This window comes from Entelurus aequoreus, linkage group LG16 (assembly GCF_033978785.1).
Source record: "Entelurus aequoreus isolate RoL-2023_Sb linkage group LG16, RoL_Eaeq_v1.1, whole genome shotgun sequence".
Classification (NCBI taxonomy): domain Eukaryota; kingdom Metazoa; phylum Chordata; class Actinopteri; order Syngnathiformes; family Syngnathidae; genus Entelurus; species Entelurus aequoreus.
In genome coordinates, this window is record NC_084746.1 from 3494223 (window position 1) to 3521820 (window position 27598).

Genomic DNA, 27598 nt, shown 5'->3' on the forward strand with positions numbered 1-27598 from the left:
AAAGGGCTGCACAAGCCACACAGACATCCTCGGTTCAGATCCCACATCAGGGCAAGGAAAAACTCAACCCAATGGGACAATGAGAAACCTTGGAGGGGACCGCAGATGTGGGGACCCCCCCCTAGGGCGACCGGTGCAATGGACATCGAGTGGATCTAGCATAATATTGTGAGAGTGTATTCCATAGTGGATCTAATATAATATTGTGAGAGTGTATTCCATAGTGGATCTAACATAATAGTGTGAGAGTCCAGTCCATAGTGGATCTAACATAATAGTGAGAGTCCAGTCCATAGTGGATCTAACATAATAGTGTGAGAGTCCAGTCCATAGTGGATCTAACATAATAGTGTGAGAGTCCAGTCTATAGTGGATCTAACATAATAGTGTGAGAGTCCAGTCCATAGTGGATTGAACATAGTATTGTGAGAGTCCAGTCCGTAGTGGATCTAATATAATAGTGTGAGAGTCCAGTCCATAGTGGATCTAACATAATAGTGTGAGAGTCCAGTCCATAGTGGATCTAACATAAAAGTGTGAGAGTCCAGTCCATAGTGGATCTAACATAATAGTGTGAGAGTCCAGTCCATAGTGGATCTAACATAATAGTGTGAGAGTCCAGTCCATAGTGGATCTAACATAATAGTGTGAGAGTCCAGTCCATAGTGGATCTAACATAATAGTGTGAGAGTCCAGTCCATAGTGGATCTAACATAATATTGTGAGAGTCCAGTCCATAGTGGATCTAACATAATATTGTGAGAGTCTAGTCCATAGTGGATCTAACATAATAGTGTGAGAGTCCAGTCCATAGTGGATCTAACATAATAGTGTGAGAGTCCAGTCCATAGTGGATCTAACATAATAGTGTGAGAGTCCAGTCCATAGTGGATCTAACATAATAGTGTGAGAGTCCAGTCCATAGTGGATCTAACATAATAGTGTGAGAGTCCAGTCCATAGTGGATCTAACATAATAGTGTGGGAGTCCAGTCCATAGTGGATCTAACATAATAGTGTGAGAGTCCAGTCCATAGTGGATCTAACATAATAGTGTGAGAGTCCAGTCCATAGTGGATCTAACATAATAGTGTGGGAGTCCAGTCCATAGTGGATCTAACATAATAGTGTGAGAGTCCAGTCCATAGTGGATCTAACATAATATGCACATGAACAGCTGACGTTTTGCAGCGGCAGACTGGCGTGTTTGCTCTAGTTTTCTTTTCCCGGGCCGCCTGCAGTGTTAATTAGCGGCGCGGTCGGGGGCTCACCTGTGTGACTCAACCAGGCCAGTAAACACACACACACACACACACACATGCATACAAGTAAACTGGCAAGCATCAAGACTATATGAGGAGCATGACGCAGTGCACTTAAAGCAAAAGCGTGCACACTAACACTGACACACTTCACGCTCCCACCAGGACACGTCGGCTGAGAACAAGGCTTGTGGGCCGTCGCCTTGTCTGTGCATGACTGTGCTCATCATGGGAGCTTCATCTGGGCCAATCTGGCTCACCAGCGTCTGGAGAAATGTGGCTGCCAAAAGACACGACTGAATGGAGAGCTCAAATAGAATAGGACCACTTATATTGCCAGGGTTGCGACTGCGGTTCTCCCGCAAAGAAGGAAGAGGAGACAGTGCATGGAGACGAGCGTTGCTAAGCAGGATTCAGGCAGAAGTGCTCTGCTTTCACGACAGGCGGAGGGGGGGAACCCAAAATGGAGACACTGGCCGACCCTCTGTGTGTATGTGCAATAAATTACTGATGTTCCCGGTTTAACCACGCTGCCTTCAGAAAAAGGCGGTTTTAATAACATCATGCAAAGACGTCTTTACAGACGAGCACCCGTGTATTGATCTGCTGATGAGGAGCAGCGTGGTGAATGCCAATGCTTGCCTTGACAGCAGAAAGAAGATGAAAGCACAGATGAAATGAGAAATAAATACATTAGATCAGTGTTTTTCAACCTTTTTTGAGCAGAGGCACATTTTTTGCGTTGAAGAAATGCGGAGGCACACCACCAGCAGACATCATTACAAAACAAAACTCAGTTGACAGTAAAAAGTCGTCGTCGCAATTGTTGGATATGACTTTAAAGCATAACCAAGCATGCATCAATATAGCTCTTGTCTCAAAGTAGGTGTACTGTCACCACCTGTCACATCACACCCTGACTTATTTGGACTTTATTGCTGTTTTCCTGTGTGTAGTGTTTTACTTCTTGTCTTGCGCTCCTATTTTAATGGCTTTTTCTCTTTTTTTTTGGTATTTTTCTGTAGCAGTTTCATGTCTTCCTTTGAGCGATATTTCCCGCATCTACTTTGTTTTAGCAATCAAGAAGATTTCAGTGGTTTTTATCCTTCTTTGTGGGGACATTGTTGATTGTCATGTCATGTTCGGATGTACTTTGTGGATGCCGTCTTTGCTCCACAGTAAGTTTTTGCTGTCGTCCAGCATTCTGTTTTTGTTTACTTTGCAGCCAGTTCAGTTTTAGTTTCGTTCTGCATGGCCTTCCCTAAGCTTCAATTACTTTTCTTAAGGGCACTCACCTTTTCTTTATTTTTGGTTTAAGCATTAGACACCTTTTTACCTGCACGCTGCCTCCCGCTGTTTCCGACATCTACAAAGCAATTAGCTACCGGCTGCCACCTACTGATATAGAAGAGTATTACACGTTACTCTGCCGAGCTCTAGACAGCACTGACACTCAACAACAACACATCATTTGCAGACTATAATTACTGGTGGGCAAAAAATATTTTTAACCCAAATAGGTGAAATTAGATAATGTCTAGACTGTATCAACAGTGGTTGAAAAACACTGCATTAAAGAGATGGTTTCACAAAAACAGACTTTTCATAAATCTCAGTAAAACTAAAATAATGCTATTTGGTAACAGAAGAAGAGAAAGTCAAAAACAAATACACAAAGTATATATGCTCCCACTATATACGCCCTCTAGATCACTAAGATCTTCTGAGACCAATCTGTTAGCGGTTCCAAGAGTAAACTCAAATCAAGGGAGATCATCATTCAGTCACTATGCAACACATAGCTGGAATAAACTTCCTGAAGATGTCAGACTCTCCCAAACTCTCACTACTTTTAAAACTAGACTGAAGACTTTTATGTTCACCTTAGCTTTCAGCTAAATCTTTTAATCTTTTAACTTTTAACGTCTGCACTGTTTTTATTTTTATTGTCTGCATTTTAATTTTGCTTTTATTTTCTTTCATTTCACTTTGTTGTCTGTGAAGCACTTTGAGTCTGCCTTGTGTATGAAAAGCGCTATACAAATAAAGTTGCCTTGCCTTGCCTTGCCTATATTGACAGAGTAAAAGGAATCAATTTTTTGGTGTAGTAATACATGATCAAATTAACTGGAAATCTCATGTAAAAAATATACACCATAATGTGGCAATAAATATTTAAATAATGAATAAATCTAAATATGTACTCGACCAAAAATCACTTCATATTCTCTACTGCTGGCCACTATGACCATATCTGAGTTATTGTGCAGAAATCTGGGGAAATAACTACAAAAGTACACTTATTCACTAACTGTGTTATAAAAAAGATCAGTTAGAATGATACATAATGTTGGATATATAAAATGATGAACAAAGCAAACTATAATGTACAACACCTGTCAAGAAAAAAGGAGAAATATAAGCTCAGAAAATAATCTAATTCCAAACATTTGTATGCACGTACAACACTTAAAACCTTTAGTATATCAGTATGTGGAATTAAATCATGGAATGGATTAATAAGCCAGTATGTGGAATTAAATCATGGAATGGATTAATAAGCAAAGAAGTTAAACAATATACTAAGTTTAAGAGGCTGTTTAAAGTAAAAGAGTTACAAAGTCCAACAAAGAAGAATATTGATTGAAAATGAGAAAATATTAATTTTATATGTGAACTATAACTGACTTAGCTATCATTAAGAGATCTGTTCTAGTCATTGATGTTTCAAAATGAGGACAGGAAGTGAATATGTGCTACTAAATTGCTATGAATTGGAAAAGGGGTAGGATTAATAAGCTGGGCTTTTCCCTACTCCTTTTCGAACATGTTGTAAAGAGAAAAGTAAATGTGTAGACTATATATTAGTTGTAATTGCATACATGTTCGAAATAATTCAACCAACCAACAGTGACAATATCTGCCTAAAAGTGCTTGAAGGAGCAAAAAGGGTGAAATCGAATGTAGTACTCCAAGTTAAAGTGGAGTGTTCTACAGGGAGCACCACTCTCATCCATATTACATACACTTCTTGTTTGAAGCCAAACGTTCGCTCGCCTCTGCTGTATACCGCCCTACATTCTATTGTATTGTTTTTTTATACAATATTCTTTATCCAAAAGTTTGTTTTTCTTGTTAAAAAATATGATACATGTTAAAATTGTGATATTTTCAGGGGTTGAGCCCCGACTCTTTGATTTCGAAACATTTCAATGGGCAACATTTCACAATAAAAGTTTTTCAAGGTACGAGCTGCGCCACAGAACCAATTAAAATAATATATTGAGGCACCCCTGAACTCAAAAACATTAAAAAGGTAACAATTTGCATGGACAGGAGATCTGGGTTGGAATCTCTGTCTGGAGTGTGCATATTTTTGGATGGATGGAGTTTGCCTAACCAGGTAAGTTGTGGCTTTAACACAATACAGGCGGAGCAGTTGAGTTGAGAGAACTTAAAGGCCTACTGAAAGCCACTACTAGCGACCACGCAGTCTGATAGTTTATATATCAATGATGAAATCTTAACATTGCAACACATGCCAATACGGCCGGGTTAACTTATAAAGTGACATTTTAAATTTCCCGGGAAACTTCCGGTTCAAAACGCCTTTGAGGATGACGTATGCGCGTGACGTAGCCAGTAGAACACAGGTATGGCTTCCACATTGAAGCCAATACGAAATAGCTGTTTTCATCTCATTCTGGATGTATTCTGGACATCTGTGTTGGTGAATCTGTTGCAATTTGTTCATTGCATTATTGAGAAAGAAGCTGAGCAAGCAAAGAAGAAAGTCGGTGCGAAGCGGAGTATTTTGCGAGGGAAGTCAGCAACACAACACAGTCGGTGTTTCATTGTTTACATTCCCAAAAGATGCAGTCAAGATCGAAGAACTCGGACAACAGAGACTCTTACCAGGAGGACTTTGACTTTGTTAACAGACGCAGATGCGATACCGTGAGTACGCTTCCAAACATTTGATCGCTTGCTATAACTAGCTCGAGCTAGTAGCTTGTAGCTAGGAGCTAGCATAACAAACACCTAGGTGTTTGTTATGCGGGATTAATTTGTGGCATATTAAATATAAGCCTGGTTGTGTTGTGGCTAATAGAGTATATATATGTCTTGTGTTTATTTACTGTTGTAGTCATTCCCAGCTGAATATCAGGTCCCACCCGCACGCTTCCAAACATTTGATTGCTTGCCTGTACGTGCGTGTCATGTACGTAACTTTGGTTAAATATATAAGCTTTATGAACCTTGGGTTTGGTGAACGGTTCTTTGGGCTGAGTGAGTGTGTGTGTTGTGCAGGTGTTTGAGGGTTATATATACGGGATCCCGTCCATATTACCCGCTCGAGCTAGTAGCTAGTAGCTAGGAGCTAGCATAACAAACACCTAGGTGTTTTTATGCGGGATTAATTTGTGGCATATTAAATATAAGCCTGGTTGTGTTGTGGCTAATAGAGTATATATATGTCTTGTGTTTATTTACTGTTGTAGTCATTGCCAGCTGAATATCAGGTCACCCCCGGCTCTCACAGCATCTTCCCTATCTGAATCGCTTCCACTCCCCACTAGTCCTTCACTTGCACTTTCCTCATCCACAAATCTTTTATCCTTGCTCAAATTAATGGGGAAATCGTCGCTTTCTCGGTCCGAATCTCTCTCACTTCATGCGGCCATCATTGTAAACAATAGGGAACTTTGCGGATATGTTCAATTGACTACGTCACGCTACTTCCGGTAGGGGCAAGCCTTTTTTTATCAGATACCAAAAGTTGCGATCTTTATCGTCGTTGTTCTATACTAAATCCTTTCAGCAAAAATATGGCAATATCGCGAAATGATCAAGTATGACACATAGAATAGATCTGCTATCCCCGTTTAAATAAAAAAAAATCATTTCAGTAGGCCTTTAAGACGAATGCAAATGGATAGTTACATTTTTCTACGCTGAGACAGCATATCAGTTTTAGTGTGTATTATATGTTTTTGTTAACTATGCTATGCTTCATCTTCTATGTATTTACGCTGCTTATTTGCATGATTAGTTCGCAGACTACAATCCATTAAGGAAATGATCCCTCAACGCGGCCTGTAGGGAAGCAATGTTAAATATTTAACAGTCAGCGTCTGTGGTGAGTCATTTGGTAAATGTCATTACGATTGAGACAGAACAGTACAGGGAACACACCTGGGCAAAGCTTCAAAAAGCAAAAATGTGCAAAACCGGGATAATGATGAATCTTTTGTTCTAAGCGCTGTGGTGATGACGAGTGCGAGACAGACCGCGGGCGACTGTGACTCACACAGCTTTGGAGAGGAAGTGGACAGTGGCTCTTTCTGTCAATGATTTGTCTCGTTAAGATGTGGCGTCGTGGACTGTGTCAGCGGCTACTTATCTTTGTGCTTCTGTAAAATATTAGTGTTTGATGTTTCTTAATGAGGGGGATGTCAGCACGCCTTGCTGTCCTTGACAAGGCAGCTCAGACAAGGATGTGATTTAGCCAAAGGATTAGGACAGCAGCAACAATTGGAATGTGTGAACAAGGGGTCAAATTCTGATTTTATTTCTACATCCAAAACACTTCGTGTGCTCTCATAACATGTAATGGTGTTTTTTGGGTCAACATTTTGCTTAAATGGTTGGGTTTTTTTGTTGTTTTTTTACACACCATCTTCAAGCTGCTCTCGGAGTGTCTCTTCAGAATGCGCCGTTTTGTGGGCGGACTTATTTATTATGTGCCACAGTCCTCCAAGCCTAGCGCCCTTCGACTGTGTCTTTTCCCCCGTCAGCCATGTTGTAGTTCAGGTCTGGGCAATTATTTTGACTCGGGGGCGGGGGGGGGGGGGGGGGGGGGGACGGACGACACACACTAATACAAAACCTCACAATAATGTCTGATTGAATGCTAAAAGGCTCCAACACGCCCCGCGAACCCAAAAGGGACAAGCGGTAGAAAATGGATGGATGGATGAATGCTAAAAACGTTATGACAGACCAACTTAAAAACGGAATGGAATTTTTATTTTTTCTACTGAATGAGACACCCATAATGTGCATGAAAATAAAGAATGTGGGATTTACAATATTAACTATGAACAATAAAACACTGAATATTGACAACATATGAACGTCACACCCCCTCTCCATCAACATATTTTACAATCAAGCGAAACGCAACAAAAATGCAACAAACACAGCAAAATATGAACGCGAAGAGTAAAAAAAACAAAAAAACACCTACAATCTGATACATCTGATATATCTCTAAGTTTTAGAACTTTGTTATAAAAATCTCCTTCCGCGTCTGTCCCTGACACCCACATTTCAGGCTGGCCGCTCTGGAAACACTCTGTGGAAACGCTCCCCACCCACACTGCTTGGTGCCTCCTCTCAGCTGCTGTGACTTAGATGACCATAGTAACTAATTAGATTACCATAGTAACTAATTATATTCAGTTTCCCACACATTCATTTATTTGTGGCGGCCCGCCACGAAAGAATTACGTCCGCCACAAATTAAAAAAAAAAAAAAAAAAAAAAAAAAAAATTTTTTAAATTAAATAAAAAAAATTTTTGTATGTTTGTGTGTTGTATGTAGACCACATTGTTTGTGTGTTGTATGTAGACCACATTGTTTGTGTGTTGTATGTAGACCACATTGTTTGTGTGTTGTATGTAGACCACATTGTTTGTGTGTTGTATGTAGACCACATTGTTTGTGTGTTGTATGTAGACCACATTGTTTGTGTGTTGTATGTAGACCACATTGTTTGTGTGTTGTATGTAGACCACATTGTTTGTGTGTTGTATGTAGACCACATTGTTTGTGTGTTGTATGTAGACCACATTGTTTGTGTGTTGTATGTAGACCACATTGTTTGTGTGTTGTATGTAGACCACATTGTTTGTGTGTTGTATGTAGACCACATTGTTTGTGTGTTGTATGTAGACCACATTGCTTTCTGAGTTCAGTGATGCAAATGCATGTCAAGTTGATCAACACATTGTATTATTCTCTAGTGCAATAACAGTACTGAAATGAAGGCTAAAAGGGCATTAATGGGAGCCTTAAAAAAAGTGGGGAAAAAATAAGTAACTAAATAGTTACTTTTCACAGTAACGCATTACTTTTTGGTGTAAGTAACTGAGTTAGTAACTGAGTTACTTTTGAAATAAAGTAACTAGTAATTGTAACTAGTTACTGGTTTTCAGTAACTAACCCAACACTGCTAATTTAGTTTTTCATTACATTTGATTTCTGCTGCTTACAGTATATAAAAACCTGCACTGCAACAACGTCATTTCTCCATTGTGATATAAAAAACCCCATTGCACAACAGTTTTGAAAACCAGCAAAACAACGATCAGTCGAAACAAGCCGTCTCCGTCAGACATCGTCTTCTCAGCTTTCTCTGCAAAACACACCTCACTGACTCAGGTTCTCATTAATGATGAGTTTGTATTCATTTGATGTGTTTCTTTTACAGCATTTTCAATTTGATTGAGATTTTTTCTTCATGTGTACGTGGCTAAATGCCACTTAGCTGCATGCAAAGATGCTAAAGACCTACCAGCTTGCAAGCCTTAAAGAAACACATCAACTACACAATAAGACGGAATATGAAAGTTTACTGTTCGGCCATAAAACGCATCTAAAGGTCAACGACCTAAGGTCTGCTTCTGAGGTTTATGATCCAAAGAAGAATGCCAGGAGGGCGGCTCTATTTACAGGATGTAGATGAGCAAGTCGCGGATTCCCTGAGGGAAATGAAGCAAGAAGACTTATGTTTGCATGTACTGTATGCGTGTGCGCGCTCCCTGAGAGATAGCAGGGAGATGGATGAGTCCCATGAGTGACATTCACCGCAGGTGGAAGTAGCGCCGGCATAAACACGTCAAGCATTCCAGGCGAAGGCTGAAAAAAGTGGCTGGTTTCGCCTTCGCCAACTTCACAGTCATTCTAAGCCAGTGTTTTTCAACCTTTTTTGAGCCAAGGCACATTTTTTGCGTTGAAAAAATGCGGAGGAACACCACCACCAGACGTTAAAAAACTATACTCAGTTGACAATAAATAAAAAGTTGTTGTCGCAATTGTTGGATATGACTTTAAAGCATAACCAAGCATGCATCAATATAGCTCTTGTCTCAAAGTAGGTGTACTGTCACCACCTGTCACATCACACCCTGACTTATTTGGACTTTTTTGCCGTTTTCCTGTGTGTAGTGTTTTACTTCTTGTCTAGTGCTCCTATTTTGGTGGCTTTTTCGCTTGTTTTGGTATTTTCCTGTAGCAGTTTCATGTCTTCCTTTGAGCGATATTTCCCGCATCTACTTTGTTTTGGCAATCAAGAAGATTTTAGTTGTTTTTATCCTTCTTTGTGTGGACATTGTTGATTGTCATGTCATGTTCGGATGTACTTTGTGGACGCCATCTTTGCTCCACAGTAAGTCTTTGCTGTCGTCCAGCATTCTGTTTTTGTTTACTTTGCAGCCAGTTCAGTTTTAGTTTCGTTCTGCATAGCCTGCCTTTTCTTAGGGGCACTCACCTTTTGTTTATTTTTGGTTTAAGCATTAGACACCTTTATACCTGCCTCCCGCTGTTTCCGACATCTACAAAGCAATGCATCAACATAGCTCTTGTCTCAAAGTAGGTGTACTGTCATGACCTGTCACATCACGCCCTGACTTATTTGGAGTTTTTTGCTGTTTTTCTGTGTGTAGTGTTTTAGATTTCGTCTTGTGCTCCTATTTTTTGGTTGATTGTCATGTCATGTACGGATGTACTTTGTGGACGCCATCTGCTGCTCCACACGCTGTAAGTCTTTGCTGTCGTCCAGCATTCTGTTTTTGTAGACTTTGCAGCCTTTTCAGTTTTAGCTTCGTTTTGCATAACCATCCCTAAGCTTAGTTGCCTTTTCTTAGCGGCACTTGCCTTTATTTATTTTTGGTTTAAGCATTACACACCTTTTTACCTGCACACTGCCTCCCGCTGTCGTCTGCATATTGTGATCACGACAAACCATGTTCCCGACATCTACAAAGCAATTAGCTACCTGCTGCCACCTACTGATATGGAAGAGTATTACACGGTTACTCTCCCGAGCTCTAGACAGCACCGACACTCAACAACAACACATCATTTGCAGACTATAATTACTGGTTTGCAAAAAATATTTTTAACCCAAATAGGTGAAATTAGATAATCTCCCACGGCACACCAGACTGTATCTCACGGCCGCGGCACAAAAACACTATTCTAAGCAACGTCATTGTGATAAGGATTTACAGGCAGTGGAAGCGGCGGCACGAGGAGGGAAGCAAGTGTTTTTGATGTTAGTGGAGTAAAGGCGAAGCTGCAAAAAGGTCAATACTTGATTTAGCTGCTTTTTCCCTTATTGGCAAGCCAGTGCTGTTCGCAGGCAATTAGGAAACATGCGAATAAACAAAAGTAATAAGTGAAAGGATTGGGGATTCCCCATAAAATGGCATACAGTTCTCCCTTGATCCTGGGCGGTTTGCAACATGCATAATTGATCAGTGTGCGGCTGTGCTTTTATGACTTGTGGATAACTTTGATATCTTATGCTCATCCTCCTGTCTGCAAGACTATAGGGTGTATGACATCTTAAGTGCCTATATGCTGGGCGCACATTCTGCATGCGTGCGCCTATGGAGAAGTGTCTGGTCTTTGCATTTCTATCTTCATTAATCAGCACTGCTGCCGCCCGGGGGAAGTCAACACACACACACACACGTACGCACACACACACGTACGCGCACACACACACGTACGCGCACACGCACACGAGGAGTCTTTCAAATGCAAACACATTCGCTCTCGATTAAAGACAACCTGCTCTTCCGTCTCCCAGGGAGACCAGACAGCGGACTGCTAACGTTCTCGTCCACAAATCAATTAATTAATACAGAGACGCCTCATTATTTTCCGTCGCGGTCTGAGACAAACCAGAACTCTGAACTCTGCGCCAATTAAGTGACACTTCTTTTGGAAGCCTGGCAGCATGTTGAAAAGGCACACAGGCTATTTTAAAGCCCGCAGGACATTTGAGCTGGGAGGGGTTTAGTCACTTTGTTTAGTCTACGAGGCCGTGGCGAAGGCTCCACTCTATCTGGACAGAACCGTGACATTATAGTCTTCCTCCTTGGGCAAGCCAAGGGTACACTTTAAATATGGCTGGCCAATGAATGTCATTGTGAGCTGGTGCAAAACTAACTGAAGGCCACTGGTGTTTCTCCAGTGGACTGCATGGTGCTGACCTGATGGTGACACACCAGAGGCCCCCCTCCCACCTTGCTGGGGCCCCGAGCCAGCCCTTTACAAGAAGGGGGCAAACACAGGCTGGGCTTGTTGTGCGCGGGCAGGGAAGGGTGGGCTCGTCTGCACCAAACCACCCGCAGATTGTTCAAAGACGCTGCTGTGTATGCTGCATAAATGGATAATTGTTCGGTGTGAAAATCGAGAAAAATGTAGGTGAAATATGCACATAGCGAGCCGGCGTGCGATTGGCCAGACGAGGGGGTTGTTCCAGTATGTCTAAGTGGTGGTTCAGCTCGGGTCTCAGAGAGGTTAATTTTTAACCGAGAAAAGACTAGCCTGTGGCTTCACTTCGTACCCCGCCCTTCGGTCTGTTTTGACCACACTTAACCGTTATGCTCATGTCTGGCAGGCTGTCTGGGGAGCGCAAACCAGGAAGGTAGCTCTGAGGTTAATGTGATTTGTTGCACATGGAAAGTTATGTAATGGTGATAGCCCGCAACCCCCCTCCCACCCCATGACTGAGGCTTTTCTTTTTTTCACGACACCGTTTCCTCCCCGACCCACTTCCTCTTCTATTCATGCCGTCCGTGTTGCCTGGCGACTCACCACATCCATCAAGGTCGGAGACCCAATCGATAGCCATAGTGCCTTGCAGACCCACCCCAGCGGCCCTACTGCTTATGTAACCATCGACTGTATCGAGTCGTTTGCCAGCTTGTTTTCTAACTGTCGGCTGATTGGGAGTTGCGGGTTATTGACTATCTAAAATGTCTGGGATAGATAACAAGCGAGCCAAAATGTGCCACAGATAGACAAGAGAGAAGTGAACGGCCAGAATCCAATTAGACAATGAGCGGCCAAGGCAACAGACAGCCCAGGAGACGAGCCAGCCAGTGCAGCTGCGTCAGTGCGCAGTAATGAAGTCATCGCGTTCCAAATAGCAAACAGAGAGAGATGCAGCTGTCTGCCGTCTGTGCCGCAGCCATTCTGTCAGGCGGGCCAGACAGAGGAGGGCTGTTCTCTCCGTCTGACACTTCTGACTCTCAGCCAGCCTGCAAAACAAGTTCGCTGAAAAAGTTGCTCGCTGCGGCGGAGAAAGTTTCAGTGCACAGCGTCTTTTTGTCACTGGAAGGCAAGGACGGCGCTACAAAAGTGCTGGGGGCAGCCATAGCCCTGCCAGAAAAATGTTTAATCCCAGTTGAGCCCCCAGCATTTTAGGGCCCTATTATGCAAAACCAACTTTTCTTACCTCTCTGTCTACTTGTTGTGTATTTGTAATATGCAAAAGTCCCAAAAATATGGAATCAACCCACGGAGGCATTGTGGATATATATATATATATATATATATATATATATATATATATATATATATATATATATATATATATATATATATATATATATATATATATATATATATATATATATTAGGGCTGCAACAACTAATCGATTAAATCGATTATTAAAATAGTTGCCGATTAATTTAGTCATCGATTCGTTGGATCTATGCTATGCGCAGAGTTTTTTTTATTTTATTTTTTTATTTTTTTTATTTTTTAAATAAACCTTTATTTATAAACTGCAACATGTACAAACAGCTGAGAAACAATAATCAAAATAAGTATGGTACCAGTATGCTGTTTTTTTTCAATAAAATACTGGATAGGATAGAAATGTAGTTTGTCTCTTTTATCCGATTATTAATCGATTAATCAAAGTAATAATCGACAGATTAATCGATTATCAAATTAATCGTTAGTTGCAGCCCTAATTATATATATATATATATATATATATATATATATATATATATATATATATATATATATATATATATATATATATATATATATATATATATATATATATATATACACACACTACCGTTCAAAAGTTTGGGGTCACATTGAAATGTCCTTATTTTTGAAGGAAAAGCACTGTACTTTTCAATGAAGATAACTTTAAACTAGTCTTACCTTTAAAGAAATACACTCTATACATTGCTAATGTGGTAAATGACTATTCTAGCTGCAAATGTCTGGTTTTCGGTGCAATATCTACATAGGTGTATAGAGGCCCATTTCCAGCAACTATCACTCCAGTGTTCTAATGGTACAATGTATTTGCTCATTGGCTCAGAAGGCTAATTGATGATTAGAAAACCTTTGTGCAATCATGTTCACACATCTGAAAACAGTTTAGCTCGTTACAGAAGCTACAAAACTGACCTTCCTTTGAGCAGATTGACTTTCTGGAGCATCACATTTGTGGGGTCAATTAACACGCGAAGTCCCAGAGAAGGGTCAATTGACACTTTTACCTAGAAAACACACAAGAGGGTCATTTGACCCCTAGTCCCCCCTGTGGACACTCCTTTTGTTATGAAAATGTGGCTGTTAGTGGCACACGGCAGGGGGCCACTTGAGCCTGTGTGGGGGAGGGGACCTTACAGCTCAAGCTTTAGTTCTGAGGTAGGTTGTGTGTGTTTTTGCAAGGATCAACAGAATGAAGGGATCAACACTCTGACATTTATTGTTAAAAAAAATACAAAACAAAACATATTTACAAAGAATGAAAAAGCAACTGTTTTCCCAGTTTTGGTGTGGAGGGTTGTTGCAGAAGCAATTGTTATTTTTGTGTGCCAAAAATAGTTTAAAAAAAAAAATTTACAAAGAAAAAAGCATATTTACAAAGAATGAAAAACCATGTCCATGTAAACGTGACTGACATACATTTGAGCAGTCACTCACAATCCTGGCACTGCCATTGCTCCTTTCGGCATTTCCCACATGTATAATTTTTCTGTCTACCTAGACAAACTGCCCCTAACAGCCTCATTACCATAACAAAATGAGTGATTAGTGTATTCGGGAAAAGCGTCGGGCCAAATGACCCCTCTCTGGGTCTTCTAGGTAGACAGAAAAATGCTGGGACTTCTAGTGTTAAACGCTCAAAATGGCCAGAAAAAGAGAACTTTCATCTGAAACTCGACAGTCTATTCTTGTTCTTAGAAATGAAGGCTATTCCACAAAATTGTTTGGGTGACCCCAAACTTTTGAACGGTAGTGTGTGTGTGTATGTGTATATATATATATATATATATATATATATATATATATATATATATATATATATATATATATATATATATATATTAGGGCTGCAACTAACAACTAATTTGATAATCAATTAATCTGTCGATTATTACTTCGATTAATAATCGGATAAAAGAGACAAACTACATTTCTATACTTTCCAGTATTTTATTGAAAAAAAACCAGCATACTGGCACCATACTTATTTTGATTATTGTTTCTCAGCTGTTTGTAAATGTTGCAGTTTATAAATAAAGGTTTGTAAAAATAAAAAATGAAAAAAATGAACAAAAAGTTGCCTCTGCGCATAGCATAGATCCAACGAATCGATGACTAAATTAATCGCCAACTATTTTTATAATCGATTTTAATCGATTAGTTGTTGCAGCCCTAATATATATGTAGATACACACGTGGAGGCATTGTGGATATATACATATATATATATATATATATATATATATATATATATATATATATATATATATATATATATATATATACATATATATACATATACATATATATATATATATATATATATACATATATATACATATATATACATATATATATATATATATATATATATATATATATACATATATATATACATATATATATACATATATATATATATATATATATATATATATATATATATATATATATATATATATATATATATATATATATATATATATATATATATATATATATATATATATATTAGTATATTAGTACAAAGCTTCAAAACATGTAGCTCATCCTCCTTATATTCAGGATCAAAAATATAAGGTTCTGTATCATCATTCTAATTGTGTGTGCACACTCCAGCCTGTGTTGTTAATGTAATTATTCATTTTATTTGTGAAGTTATGCGTGAGCTGAATCATTTGACACAAGCTGAATGCACTTTTTGTTGCGGCAATGCAGCGGAACTTTGTAGCCTAAAGGCCTTATATTAATTGCACTATTAATTATTTCTTAAGTTATTATGATGTGATCTGAAACTATATTGCCAATGCATAGTTGTCTGTTTTCATCGATTATGCATATGGATAAAGACACTTGTCGCATGTTGGATGTATTTTCTGGTTATTAGCAGGCGCACGAGCGCTGTCCGTTGTCGCATCTGTTGCCTTTGCAAGTGAAACATTTTTGCCAATTGTTGCTCGTGTTAGATTTAACTACTTTGTTGAATGTTACTTGGTCAAATTCAGTTGAAACTACTTTTATATTGAGCATGCTTGTGCTGTGTATAATGACTGATTACATTGAAAAAATGAGAACTGAAGTCATGAAAATCAATTATTTTCTTAGTCCCACCACGAATCGTAGTCCCGGCAGAGAAAAAATCCTGGAAAGATGTGCCAAAATGCTCAATCAATCAGAATTCAAAAATAACTTTCAGGACATAATTCAAAAATTAAATTGTGGGGGGAAAGAAATCATCAAAAGTATTTAAAAAGACATTTATGGGCTCATGGAAACTCCACACAGAGATGTCCAAACAGAGACTTGACCCAGTTCTCAACTGGGCAGCTTATATGCTAACCACTAGGCCACCGTGTCACCAGCTTACAGCACCTGGTGTGTGACCCTGGTTGGCTTCCCAGATTGATCGTGCTCAGGGTAGCATGGTCATAAACCCCATCTAATTCTAAACAGTAAATAGGAAAAATTTAATAATTTTTCTCCAAAATGAAAACCCAAAATTAGAAAATGCATGATTATATTGTGTAATGACTGTACAGCAATTTTTTATATATATAATGGTCGTCAGTGGGGACTTTTTTGTACCATGATCCAAAACTGTAAATGTGTAATCTGACACAAAAAAATATAACATTAAAAATGTGTACTTTTTCATCCTGACAGGCTCAAACTACAACAAAATTATTTTTACATGTATTGTTGACTAATGAAATAATTCTAAATCAAAAAATATATATATTTTTTAACTCTAAGTAATAATGATTTCATTTGGAGTAACAACCAAAACTATGAACAAAAATGGAGTAAGAATGTACAAGTACCATATCACACCAACTCTCAAATCCCTTCACTGGCTTCCTGTTCCACTCAGGCTTGAATTCAAAGTCTCCCTACTAACCCACCAGTGCCTCCATGGAAATGCCCCCCTCTACCTCAAAGAACTACCGGTACTCACCCCCAAATCCTCCACACGACACCTCCGCTCCGGACAGGCTAACCTCCTCCAACCTCCGAGGACAAAGCTACGAACAACGGGAGACCGGGCTTTCTGCTCCGCCGCTCCCAGTCTGTGGAACGCTCTCCCTGACCACCTGAGGGCACCACAGACTGTGGATGCTTTTAAAAAAGGTTTAAAAACCCTTCTTTTTAAAAAAGCCTTTTTTTAGATGTATGCATACTAGGGCTGCAACTAACGATTAATTTGATAATCGATTAATCTGTCGATTATTAGTTCGATTAATAATCGGATAAAAGAGACAAACTACATTTCTATCCTTTCCAGTATTTTATTGAGAAAAAAAACAGCATACTGGCACCATACTTATTTTGATTATTGTTTCTCAGCTCTTTGTACATGTTGCAGTTTATAAATAAAGGTTTATTTTTAAAAAAATAAAAAAAAATTTAAAAAAATAAAAAAATTAAAAAGCCTCTGCGCATGCGCATAGCATAGATCCAACGAATCGATGACTAAATTAATCGGCAACTATTTTTATAATCGATTTTAATCAATTTAATCGATTCGTTGTTGCAGCCCTAATGCATACTAGTTTTAGCTATTTGGCTGTTCTAGTTTTTATTTATTTATTTATTTGTAATACACTGTAGCACTTTGAGGTTGTTTACTCAATGTAGAGTGCTTTTTACAAGTAAAATCTATTATTATTATTACCTCAAGAGGATGAAAAAGTCCCAGTGATCCACAAGAGCTTAATTGTTGTATCTAGTAATGAGTCAAATGTTTTTTAGTTCCTATAATTTAACAACACATACATTTAGTCATATCAGTACAGGTACTTTTTTCAGGAACAGAGTTGGAATTTAAACAATTAAGTGACAAAATTCCCACATAAAAATATGAATAAACAGAAATATTTATGACGATATAATTAAGATATATATATCATAAAAAATTCAACATATTATAATATATCATATATAATATAATAATAATAAATAAATAATTCATACAATAAATTAAGTAAAAGTTATTTAAATAAAGCATAAACAACTAATACTCGTCAGAGGACTATGGCTTTAAACTTGTAGTTTTCTTTCCAGTGTTGCTGCTTATAGCTGACTAAGTGTTTTGTGAGTGTCATAAAACAAAGACCATCATGAAGGCAACGCAGAGTGACAAGACAGATAGCTTCGTGGACGTCTACTGTTGGTTGTGTCTGCAAACGACTATTTACACAGCAGGGATCAGGCTGGTGCTTGGGGGCTACTTTTCTTTAAACGCTTTTTCTTACAACCAAGTTCTCTGAACGGGCAAGCCAATGACGAAAGTGTCCGGAAAGCCCTCCTTGTTAGTAGTGTTGATTAAAAAAAAAAGTATACACTAAAACTTTGTAAACAGGCCAAATGACGAAGGAAAGGGTTAGAGCAACACACGCCAAACCTCAAAAAGTCTCTCTCCTAAAAAGTATGTTACTTTAAGCTGCCTGGCTTCCTACTAACATCCACTGGGATGTGGAAAGTATGAGTCACGGCGGCGGCGGAGGCGGCTGAAGTCTGGAGGATGTTCAGGTTGAGAGACACGTCCGTCTGCCTCACTTCCTGTTCAGTCAAACACCCGCTTTCATCACAGTCTCTCTCTCTCTCACACGCTCGCTTGGTAAAACCTTTCACACAAGTGACGCATACACTTTGTGAGGAATGGCATCCCACTTTGGCCCTTATGAAGTATGCGTTGCTGAAATCAAGCACGCCAGGGCTTTTATGTGAAATTAAACATTTCACAGAAAGGATGGCGACACCTGGAAATGGTGAGACGGCGGCGCCAGAGAGGCTGCTAAGGTGTGAGACGGCCATGTGTCATACAGTGCACCTTTACACACCGAGGTTAGCAACATTTGTTGTTTCATCTGAAAGTGGGTCTGGGTTCATGTACATCTGTATTGTGTCTGAAGAAGAAATACAAATGGGAAGACATAACAGCAAAGGTTCCAATAATCCCCATCAAACCAGACAGGGAGTCTCCTTATCTGGCGCGCGACATCGCACACAAGGTTGCACGATGTCGCACATAAATCTCTCGGCTCATTTCAGTCTACGCTTGTGAATGTGACGCCAAACCTTTTCCCAAATAAACTGAAACAGTCTGGTGTGGTTACTAGGCAGTCAGTGGCTGGAAGAAGTATCCTGGAGGGCTGACACACATAAAGCTTACATATGTGCCTTATCAGGGCTGATTAGTGGAATTTCTTGCTTTATCAATGGGGTTGGGACCATCAGTTTTGTTGTAAATGAGAGGGTGTGTCCAAACGTTTGGCCTGTGCTGTATATATACACTGCAAAAAGTCAGTGTTCAAAAACAAGAAAGGGGTATTTTATTTGAACTAAGCAAAATTATCTGCCAATAGCACAAGAAAATTTGGCTTGTCAAGACTTTCCAAAACAAGTAAAATTAAAGCCGAAACGACAAACGCGCTCGGAGGAGATAATGTTTGAGGTTTGGTGACCGGTTTTAACAAAAATTTTGTTTTGAAGGAGAAATAGCAAACTTCCTGTTGATTTTTGCTGAAGGATGTCAATCTATGAAATGTAGGTCTAGGCGAGACCTACATAGAGGTATTTGTTTCATGTCTCTAAGACGTTCATACCGGAAGTTACAAGCAGTTTTGTCTGAGTTTTCCTCTGAGGAGCAGTTTTTTCTCTGTTTTTTTCAAAAATTATGTATGTGTTTTCTTCCTAGGGGGCGCTAGAGCGCAATCTTGAGTTTTGGGGTTTGGTTTTTTGATTAGATCGCAATTTTCGCCAGTCCTGATGTGTGTGTCCAATTTGGTGAGTTTTGAAGCATGTTAAGGGGGTCAAATTACAGCTCAAAGAGGCGGTGGAATAATAATAATAAAACGCTAGAAATACAATAGGGTCCTCTGTCCCAAAGGGACTCGGTCCCTAATTAGCTAACCTCAATGAACCCAAAAATACCTTAAAATAAGTATATTCTCACTAATAACAAGTGCACTTTTCTTGGTAGAAAAAAAAAAGAGACCTTTTTTGCTCAATATGTTGAAAAATATTCTTAAATGAAGTAAATGCTAGTACCATTATCTTGACATAATGATATGCGCTCGGCATTACATTTCTTGAAACCAGCAAACTTATACTAAAAACTAATTTATTGTTCTTAATGGAAAGGCAACAAGGCAAGCGCTTGTTACTCTCCGAGTCTCCTAGCCGATCAGGCAAATCATATGGTCTAAAAATGCATTTTTCCATGGATAACATGACATCATCGCGCCAAGTGCGTGCTCTTTCAGTCAATTAGTGCGCATATATACAGCCCAGCACCCGACCAAATTTTTTCATTGTAATTTTGAGAAATTTATCTGAATGTGCATGAACTATTTCTGTTCAAAATTGTTAGATATGTCAAATGTTTACAAATTAACTGTCAGTTTACTGTACTGTGCCAACTGTACTACTATATGAGTACGTATTTTCTATTGCTTCATTGAAAATAAAACAGCAAAGTCCATTTGGCTGTCATCTGTTTTAATTATGAGACACAATTGTGTCAAAGTCATGATTTTTCTTTTTATGCTTGAAGTAAGAAATGATTACTTTAAAAAAGTAGTTTTCTACTTGTGAGTGTTGATGACACAGCTTTGCAACAGTTGATATTCTAGTTCCAAGCATGTTTTGAGATATGTAATCTTACTTAGATTTCAGTTGTTGCAGTGTATATATACATATATCCTATTATTTGCACACTATTGACTAGTGATGCACCAAAAATTTGGCTGCCGAAAAAAAGACTGATCACCGAAACAGAGCTGGAGAAACTGGATGCTGTGATGACATAAGCAACACGCACGGGATTGTCTGGAGCAGAGGCAGCATGTCTGCGAAGTGGACTTACTCTAATACATCTGAGCTATGCCTGCGGGCAGCCATCTACAAAATGTGCAATGTGCAAATATAAAGAGGACCGTGGCGGCTTTTAAGGAGAGACAATGCAGTCGGATCCCCAGCGCCAAGTAAGTGTGACGTCCGTCAGGCTCGCTGCAGCTCTCGCGGTTGGTCACAAGTACAGTCTCCAATAACAACACAAAAAAAGATGCTATATTTGTTGATAGTCGTTTTTTATAGGATTGGAGAAGTCTCGAGAAACTTGAAAGATTGTCAAATGACATTGTACAATAAGCTGTGACGATTGGAACACTGCAAAAACTGAAATCTAAGTAAGATGAAATATCTCAAATAAGGGTTTGCTTATTTTCTGTCCGCTTAAATGATCATCCAAACAGGTATATACCGTATTTTTCGGAGTATAAGTCGCACCGGCCGAAAATGCATACATAATAAAGAAGGAAAAAAACGTATAAGTCGCATTTTTGGGGGAAATGTATTTGATAAAAGCCAACACCAAGAATAGACAAATTGTGCACGCAGCAGCATTGGTGAGGGAGGGGCAGAGAGAGAGAGAGAGAGAGAGAGTGAGAGAGAGTTATGATAAACGCGCATGCGTCGCCAGGCTCTGCTTTTTATCCAGATTTATCACATTTAATTTTTTATTATCTATAGCAGGGGTGTCAAAAGTGAGCATTTGCGGCCCACAGCTAATGTTTTAAAGGCCCACGGCACATTCTAAAAATACTATTAAAATAAACAAAAACATAACAAAAGTGAAATAAAAAAGCTTAAAGGTTAAATGTAATTTAGAAAAAGTTGCAATGTTGACTAATAAAACAAAGCTGTTTTTTTTTTCTTTCAAACTGTCATTACTCAAAACTAGGGATGTCCGATAATATCGGCCTGACGATATTATCGGCCGATAAATGCGTTAAAATGTAATATCGGAAATTATCAGTATCGGTTTTTTTATTATCTGTATCGTTTTTTTTAATTAAATCAACATAAAAACACAAGATACACTTACAATTAGTGCACCAAACCAAAAAACCTCCCTCCCCCATTTATTTCTGTTATCAATATTCTGGTTCCTACATTATATATCAATATATATCAATACAGTCTGCAAGGGATACAGTCCGTAAGCACACATGATTGTGCGTGCTGCTGCTCCACTAATAGTACTAACCTTTAACAGTTAATTTTACTCATTTTCATTAATTACTAGTTTCTATGTAACGGTTTTTATATTGTTTTACTTTCTTTTTTATTCAAGAAAATGTTTTTAATTTAGTTATCTTATTTTATTTTATTTTTTAAAAAGTACCTTATCTTCACCATACATGGTTGTCCAAATTAGGCATAATAATGTGTTAATTCCACGACTGCATATATCGGTTGATATCAGTATCGGTTGATATCGGTAATTAAAGAGTTGGACAATATCGGATATCGGCAAAAAGCCATTATCGGACATCCCTACCCACGGCACATTCTAAAAATACTATTAAAATAAACAAAAACATAACAAAAGTTAAATAAAAACGCTTAAAGGTTAAATGTAATTTAGAAAAAGTTGCAATGTTGACTAATAAAACAAAGCTGTTTTTTTTTCTTTCAAACTGTCATTGCTCAAAACATAATATTGAATCAAAATCAATGTTATTATGAATTATTGACCTATGCAAGGTTCCCATTACTTCACATCAAATATTCCACTAAGAAAAATATTTTTGGTGGAAGATTTAGCAAATTTGGTAAATAAATAACCCAAAAATGTATATTTTGTTGTTTTCTTACTGTACCGAAAATGAACCGAACCGTGACCTCTGAACCGAGGTACGTACGAACCGAAATGTTTGTGTGCCGTTACACCCCTAGTAAATACAGTTGTATATGCTGGCCTTTTGTTCAGTGACTTTCGCATTGACCTCCTGCTGACCCAAGGGGGCAAATGACTCACTTCCCCTTCAGCTGTGGCCAGCTGTCCTAATCTCGTCTGGTCAGACAGATGTCCCCACCTGTCCCAGACCTCTCGCAAATAAAACAAGTACACTGGGTACTACTAGGTAGGTCAACACTGGCTTAGGACAACACCCAACGTGACCTGGCCTTGTTTACCGTACACACGGCACAAGTAGAAAGGACCAAAGCCGGACGTAGAATGATACGGAACACGCAAACAAGCAAGAAGGGACGTGACTTACTTTGTCGAGCGACCTCTTGAGCTGGTAGTGGAACTTCTCTTTGACCTCGTCCAGCAGCTGCTTGATTTTGGCCTCTTCGGGCGAGCCCTGGTACTTCCTGGCTAGCTGCAGGTAGCAGGGCCACTTGGCCGAGTCAAAGCCCCAATGGCAGGTCCTCTTGTCAGGCGACTTGTGCGAGTGCATGACAAACTTCTGCGGGGAAAAGAGCAAGTGGCACTCGACGCACTGGATGCAGGGCGCCTCGGGCTGGGTGTAGAACTGGGGCACGAAGAGGCCCTGGCACTTCCCTAGGCACTGGTGCTCCACCTGGAAGCCGGCCTCCGTCTCCTTCAGCAGGCCCTGCGCCGACAGCTTGACGCTGAGGTCGGCGGGCAGCGTGGCCCCGGGGCGCAGGAGAGCGTTGCACAGCCGCTGTGCGTCCGTCAGCGTGATGAGGCCGCAGGACGGCGCGTTAAAGGGCAGGATGCCGAGCACCTTGAGAATATGCAGCTGCTCCGCGTCGCAGCGTGAGCAGTACACGTAGAGCTCGTCACACACGGTGTTGATCTGCTGCAGAGAGAAGTCGCGCAGCACCGAGTTGAGCACCTGGGGCAGGCAGAGGCGCTTCTCGCCCCCCACCACGAAGCAGGAGATGGACTCGCCCTCCAGGAGCGAGTGGGTGAGCTCGGTGGAGCTGTCGCAGGGGACGAGCAGAGGGCCTCCCCCCAGGACGGGGGGCGAGGGCAGAGGGGGCATGCCAGCGTGGGAATGCTCGTGGCTGCTGCGCGCTGAAAAGGCGGCCGGGCCCCCCAGGGAGCTCTGGCTGCTCAGAGTGAACTGGGCCAACGTGTGTTTGAGCCCCGGGCTCAGATCCAGGGCTTTAGCCGAGGATGCCCCGTGCAGGTCGGCCCCCGGGTCGGCGTCGTGATGCGGCTCCTCGATGTACTCCCGCTTCACTTTGGCCGTCTTGTGGAAGGAATCCAGGCTGCGGCGTTTCAGGTTGATCTCGGCCATCACTCGCTTCTTGATGGGCGCGTCCTCCAGCCGCTCCCTGTACAGACGCTTCATGCTTCCCTTGAATGAGGTCAAGTCTTTGAAGGAGGTTTTCAAGCTGGTCTGGGTGCTGGCCATGTCTGGAGGCGCTGTGTTTTTGTTCCTGTCTGCTGGCCGGCTTCTTGTAACACTCCCAAGTCCCGTTGTTTATCTTTTTAAATGACGCTGATCCTCCGCTGGTTGGACACATGCATGGTGAAACTCCACTGGGTTTTTTTGTGCGAGTGTGTCGGTGTGTTCCACTTCCTGGTAATTCACAGAAAACAGGAGATTAGAAACTCGAGCTGAATGTAAGTGGAATAAACAAACTTATCAAAGAGCATGAAATAGCCCATGAAGGCTTTAAATGTTTTACGACCGCTGTTCCATTGGGGGGTATAGAACAGGTCAATGGCTGTTTGCTTGCACCACAAAGCCAAATGGCCATTAACATAGATCACACAAACACAGGGCGTCCTCCCTCTCTCCTTGTCATTGAACCCGCTGGAGGTGTGTGTGTGTGTGTGTGTGTGAAATTGACATACTTTTGAAAACTTTACCAGTGAGAATTTCAACTAACCAGACAGCCACCCCGCCTCTTGCTGGAGGTGCCATTACAGTGTTAATAAATGTGAAACACCCCCCGCCCCACAATGGTCCCACACACTGTGCCTCACAGCAACAGCCCCGCTTACCCCACGCTGGCTCCATCAAGCGCATAAAAGCCTTCACAGGCCCCCACCGCAACTACCCAAATGACCCCCACTCCTTCACAGCTTGGCATGTGTGGATGTTTTCGTGTAAGTAAATGCCACTTAGCCTTGTTTCAAAATATGCTTAAAATTGTCTTACACTGACAATGTGATATTTATGTGACCAACAGCTCCTAACGCACAAATGATCCAGCACCGTAAAGCAAATGCAATGAGGAAATGCTGCAAATTAAAAACACTGCAATCACATAAATGCTGCAAGAGTAAAAAAAAACAACAAATGCAACAATATTGCCAATATACACAAGCTTAAATCAACTGCATGAGAGAGATGCTGCAAGTTCAGCTACCACAGGGATAACATTAGTGGGCTGACTTTTGAACACGCAAAATAAAAGATAAAATTTTCTAGGGTAGGGAACCTATGGCTCTCGAGCCAGATCTGGCTCTTTTGATGACTGCATCTGGCTCTCAGATAAATCTTAGCTTAAATAAAGTTCAAAATATAAAACATTCTCATGCATTTTAATCCATCCATCCGTTTTCTACCGCACCTGTTCAAGAAGTCGTATTAACGGTGGGAAGTATTCTATTTATTCTTGGTTAGCTTCAGAATAACAATGTTATTAAAAAGAATAAGACACTTATTATACTCTGAAAAATGTTGGCCTTACTTAAAAATGCACGCATTTAGTTGTATTCACAAAGGCCAATTTAGTGTTGCCAATCAACCTATCACCAGGTGCGTGTCTTTGGAGGTGGGAGGGGCCTATCCCCAGGTGCATGTCTTTGGGAGGAAGCCGGAGTACCCGCATGGAACCCACGCAGTCACGGGGAGAACATGCAAACTCCACACAGAAAAGTGTGAATGTTGCCTGTCTTATCTGCGATGAGGTGGCGACTTGTTCAGGGTGTACCCCGCCTTTCCGCCCAAATGTAGCTGAGATAGGCTCTAGCACCCCCACGACCCCGTAATGCAGTGTTTTTCAACCACTGTGAGATACAGCCTGGTGTGCCGTGGGAGATTATCTAATTTCACCTATTTGGGTTAAAAATATTTTTTGCAAAGCAGTAATTATAGTCTGCAAATGATGTGTTGTCGGTGCTGTCTAGAGCTCGGCAGAGTAACCGTGTAATACTCTTCCATATCAGTAGGTGGCAGCCGGTAGCTAATTGCTTTGTAGATGTCGGGAACAGCGGGAGGCAGAGTGCAGGTAAAAAGGTGTCTAATGCTTAAACCAAAAATAAACAAAAAATTAGTGCCCCTAAGAAAAGGCATTGAAGCTTAGGGAAGGCTATGCAGAACGAAACTAAAACTGAACTGGCTGCAAAGAATGCTGGACAACAGCAAAGACTTACTGTGGAGCAAAGACTTACTGTGGAGCAAAGACGGCGTCCACAAAGTACATCGGAACATGACATGACAATCAACAATGTCCCCACAAAGAAGGATAAAAACAACTGAAATCTTCTTGATTGCTAAAACAAAGTAGATGCGGGAAATATCGCTCAAAGGAAGACATGAAACTGCTACAGGAAAATACCAAAAAAAAGAGAAAAAGCCACCAAAATAGGAGCGCCAGACAAGAACTAAAACACTACACACAGGAAAACAGCAAAAAAGTCCAAATAAGTCAGGGTGTGATGTGACAGGTGGTGACAGTACACCTACTATGAGACAAGAGCTATAGTGATGCATGCTTGGTTATGCTTTAAAGTCATATCCAACGACTTTTTATTGTCAACTGAGTATAGTTTTTTAACGATTTCTGCTGGTGGTGTGCCTCCGCATTTTATCAACGCAAAAAATGTGCCTTGGCTCAAAAAAGGTTAAAAAAACACTACTGTAATTGATTGATTGAAACTTTTATTAGTAGATTGAACAGTACAGTACATATTCCGTACAATTGACCACTAAATGGTAACACCCGAATAAGTTTTTCAACTTGTTTAAGTCGGGGGTCCACGTTAATCAATTCATGGTAGCAGTTTCATGTTATCCTTTGAGCGATATTTCCCGCAGCTACTTTGTTTTAGCAATCAAGAATATTTCAGTTGTTTTTATCCTTCTTTGTGGGGACATTGTTGATTGTCATGTCATGTTCGGATGCACAGTGTGGATGCCATCTTTGCTCCACAGTAAGTCTTTGCTGTCGTCCAGCATTCTGTTTTTGTTTACTTTACAGCCAGTTCAGTTTTAGTTTGGTTCTGCATAGCCTTCCCTAAGCTTCAATTACTTTTCTTAGGGGCACTCACCTTTTGTTTATTTTTGGTTTAAGCATTAGACAGCTTTTTACCTGCACCCTGCCTCCCGCTGTTTCCGACATCTACAAAGCAATTAGCTACCTGCTGCCACCTACTGATATGGAAGAGTATTACACGGTTACTCTGCCGAGCTCGAGACAGCACAGAAACTCAACAACACATCAACACTGGTTTGCAAAAAATATTTTTAACCCAAATAGGTGAAATTAGATAATCTCACGGCTGAAAACCACTGCTCTAAGCCAAAAAGGTTCCCGACCCCTGGTCTACAATTTTACCAAGCAATGGATTTTCCTATCAATTTTAGCATAGCAGTTTTGCAGCACTTCTCAAATGCTGTTATTTTTAGGGTTTAGCGTTGGGATCTGTTGTTGATATTGCAACATCCCCGGTTGTATTTGTTTCATTTTTCCATTTTAAACAGTTCTTGTTTGGAGCGTTTGCTCCTACTAGCGACCCCTAACATTTCGCTTGACGTATCCGGCGAGGCTACGGGTGGATATTTGCATGCCTTTGCACATTTTCCACGGAGCTTTTCCTCCACGACTGGCGCACTGCTGCATCTGCGCAAAGCAGCGACCTTGATTTCGCAGCGGTAGACTGACGTTGGCGGGATGTTTTCATGTCAAAAAAAAAGAAGAAAAAAAAAACAGCCACACGGTGAACGTGACATGTCAA

At 40.3% G+C, this 27598-nt stretch overlaps 1 protein-coding gene across 1 annotated transcript in view; it reads right to left on the reverse strand.

The window, feature by feature from the left end:
• Positions 1 to 24208, reverse strand: part of skila (SKI-like proto-oncogene a) — a 65120-nt gene extending 40912 nt beyond the window's left edge. The window contains exon 1 of the mRNA XM_062023805.1: positions 22932 to 24208. Coding sequence (XP_061879789.1) covers positions 22932 to 24041 — 1110 coding nt within the window. The 5' untranslated portion in view covers positions 24042 to 24208. The remainder of the gene's footprint in view (positions 1 to 22931) is intronic.
• Between the last annotated feature and the right edge of the window lie 3390 nt (positions 24209 to 27598).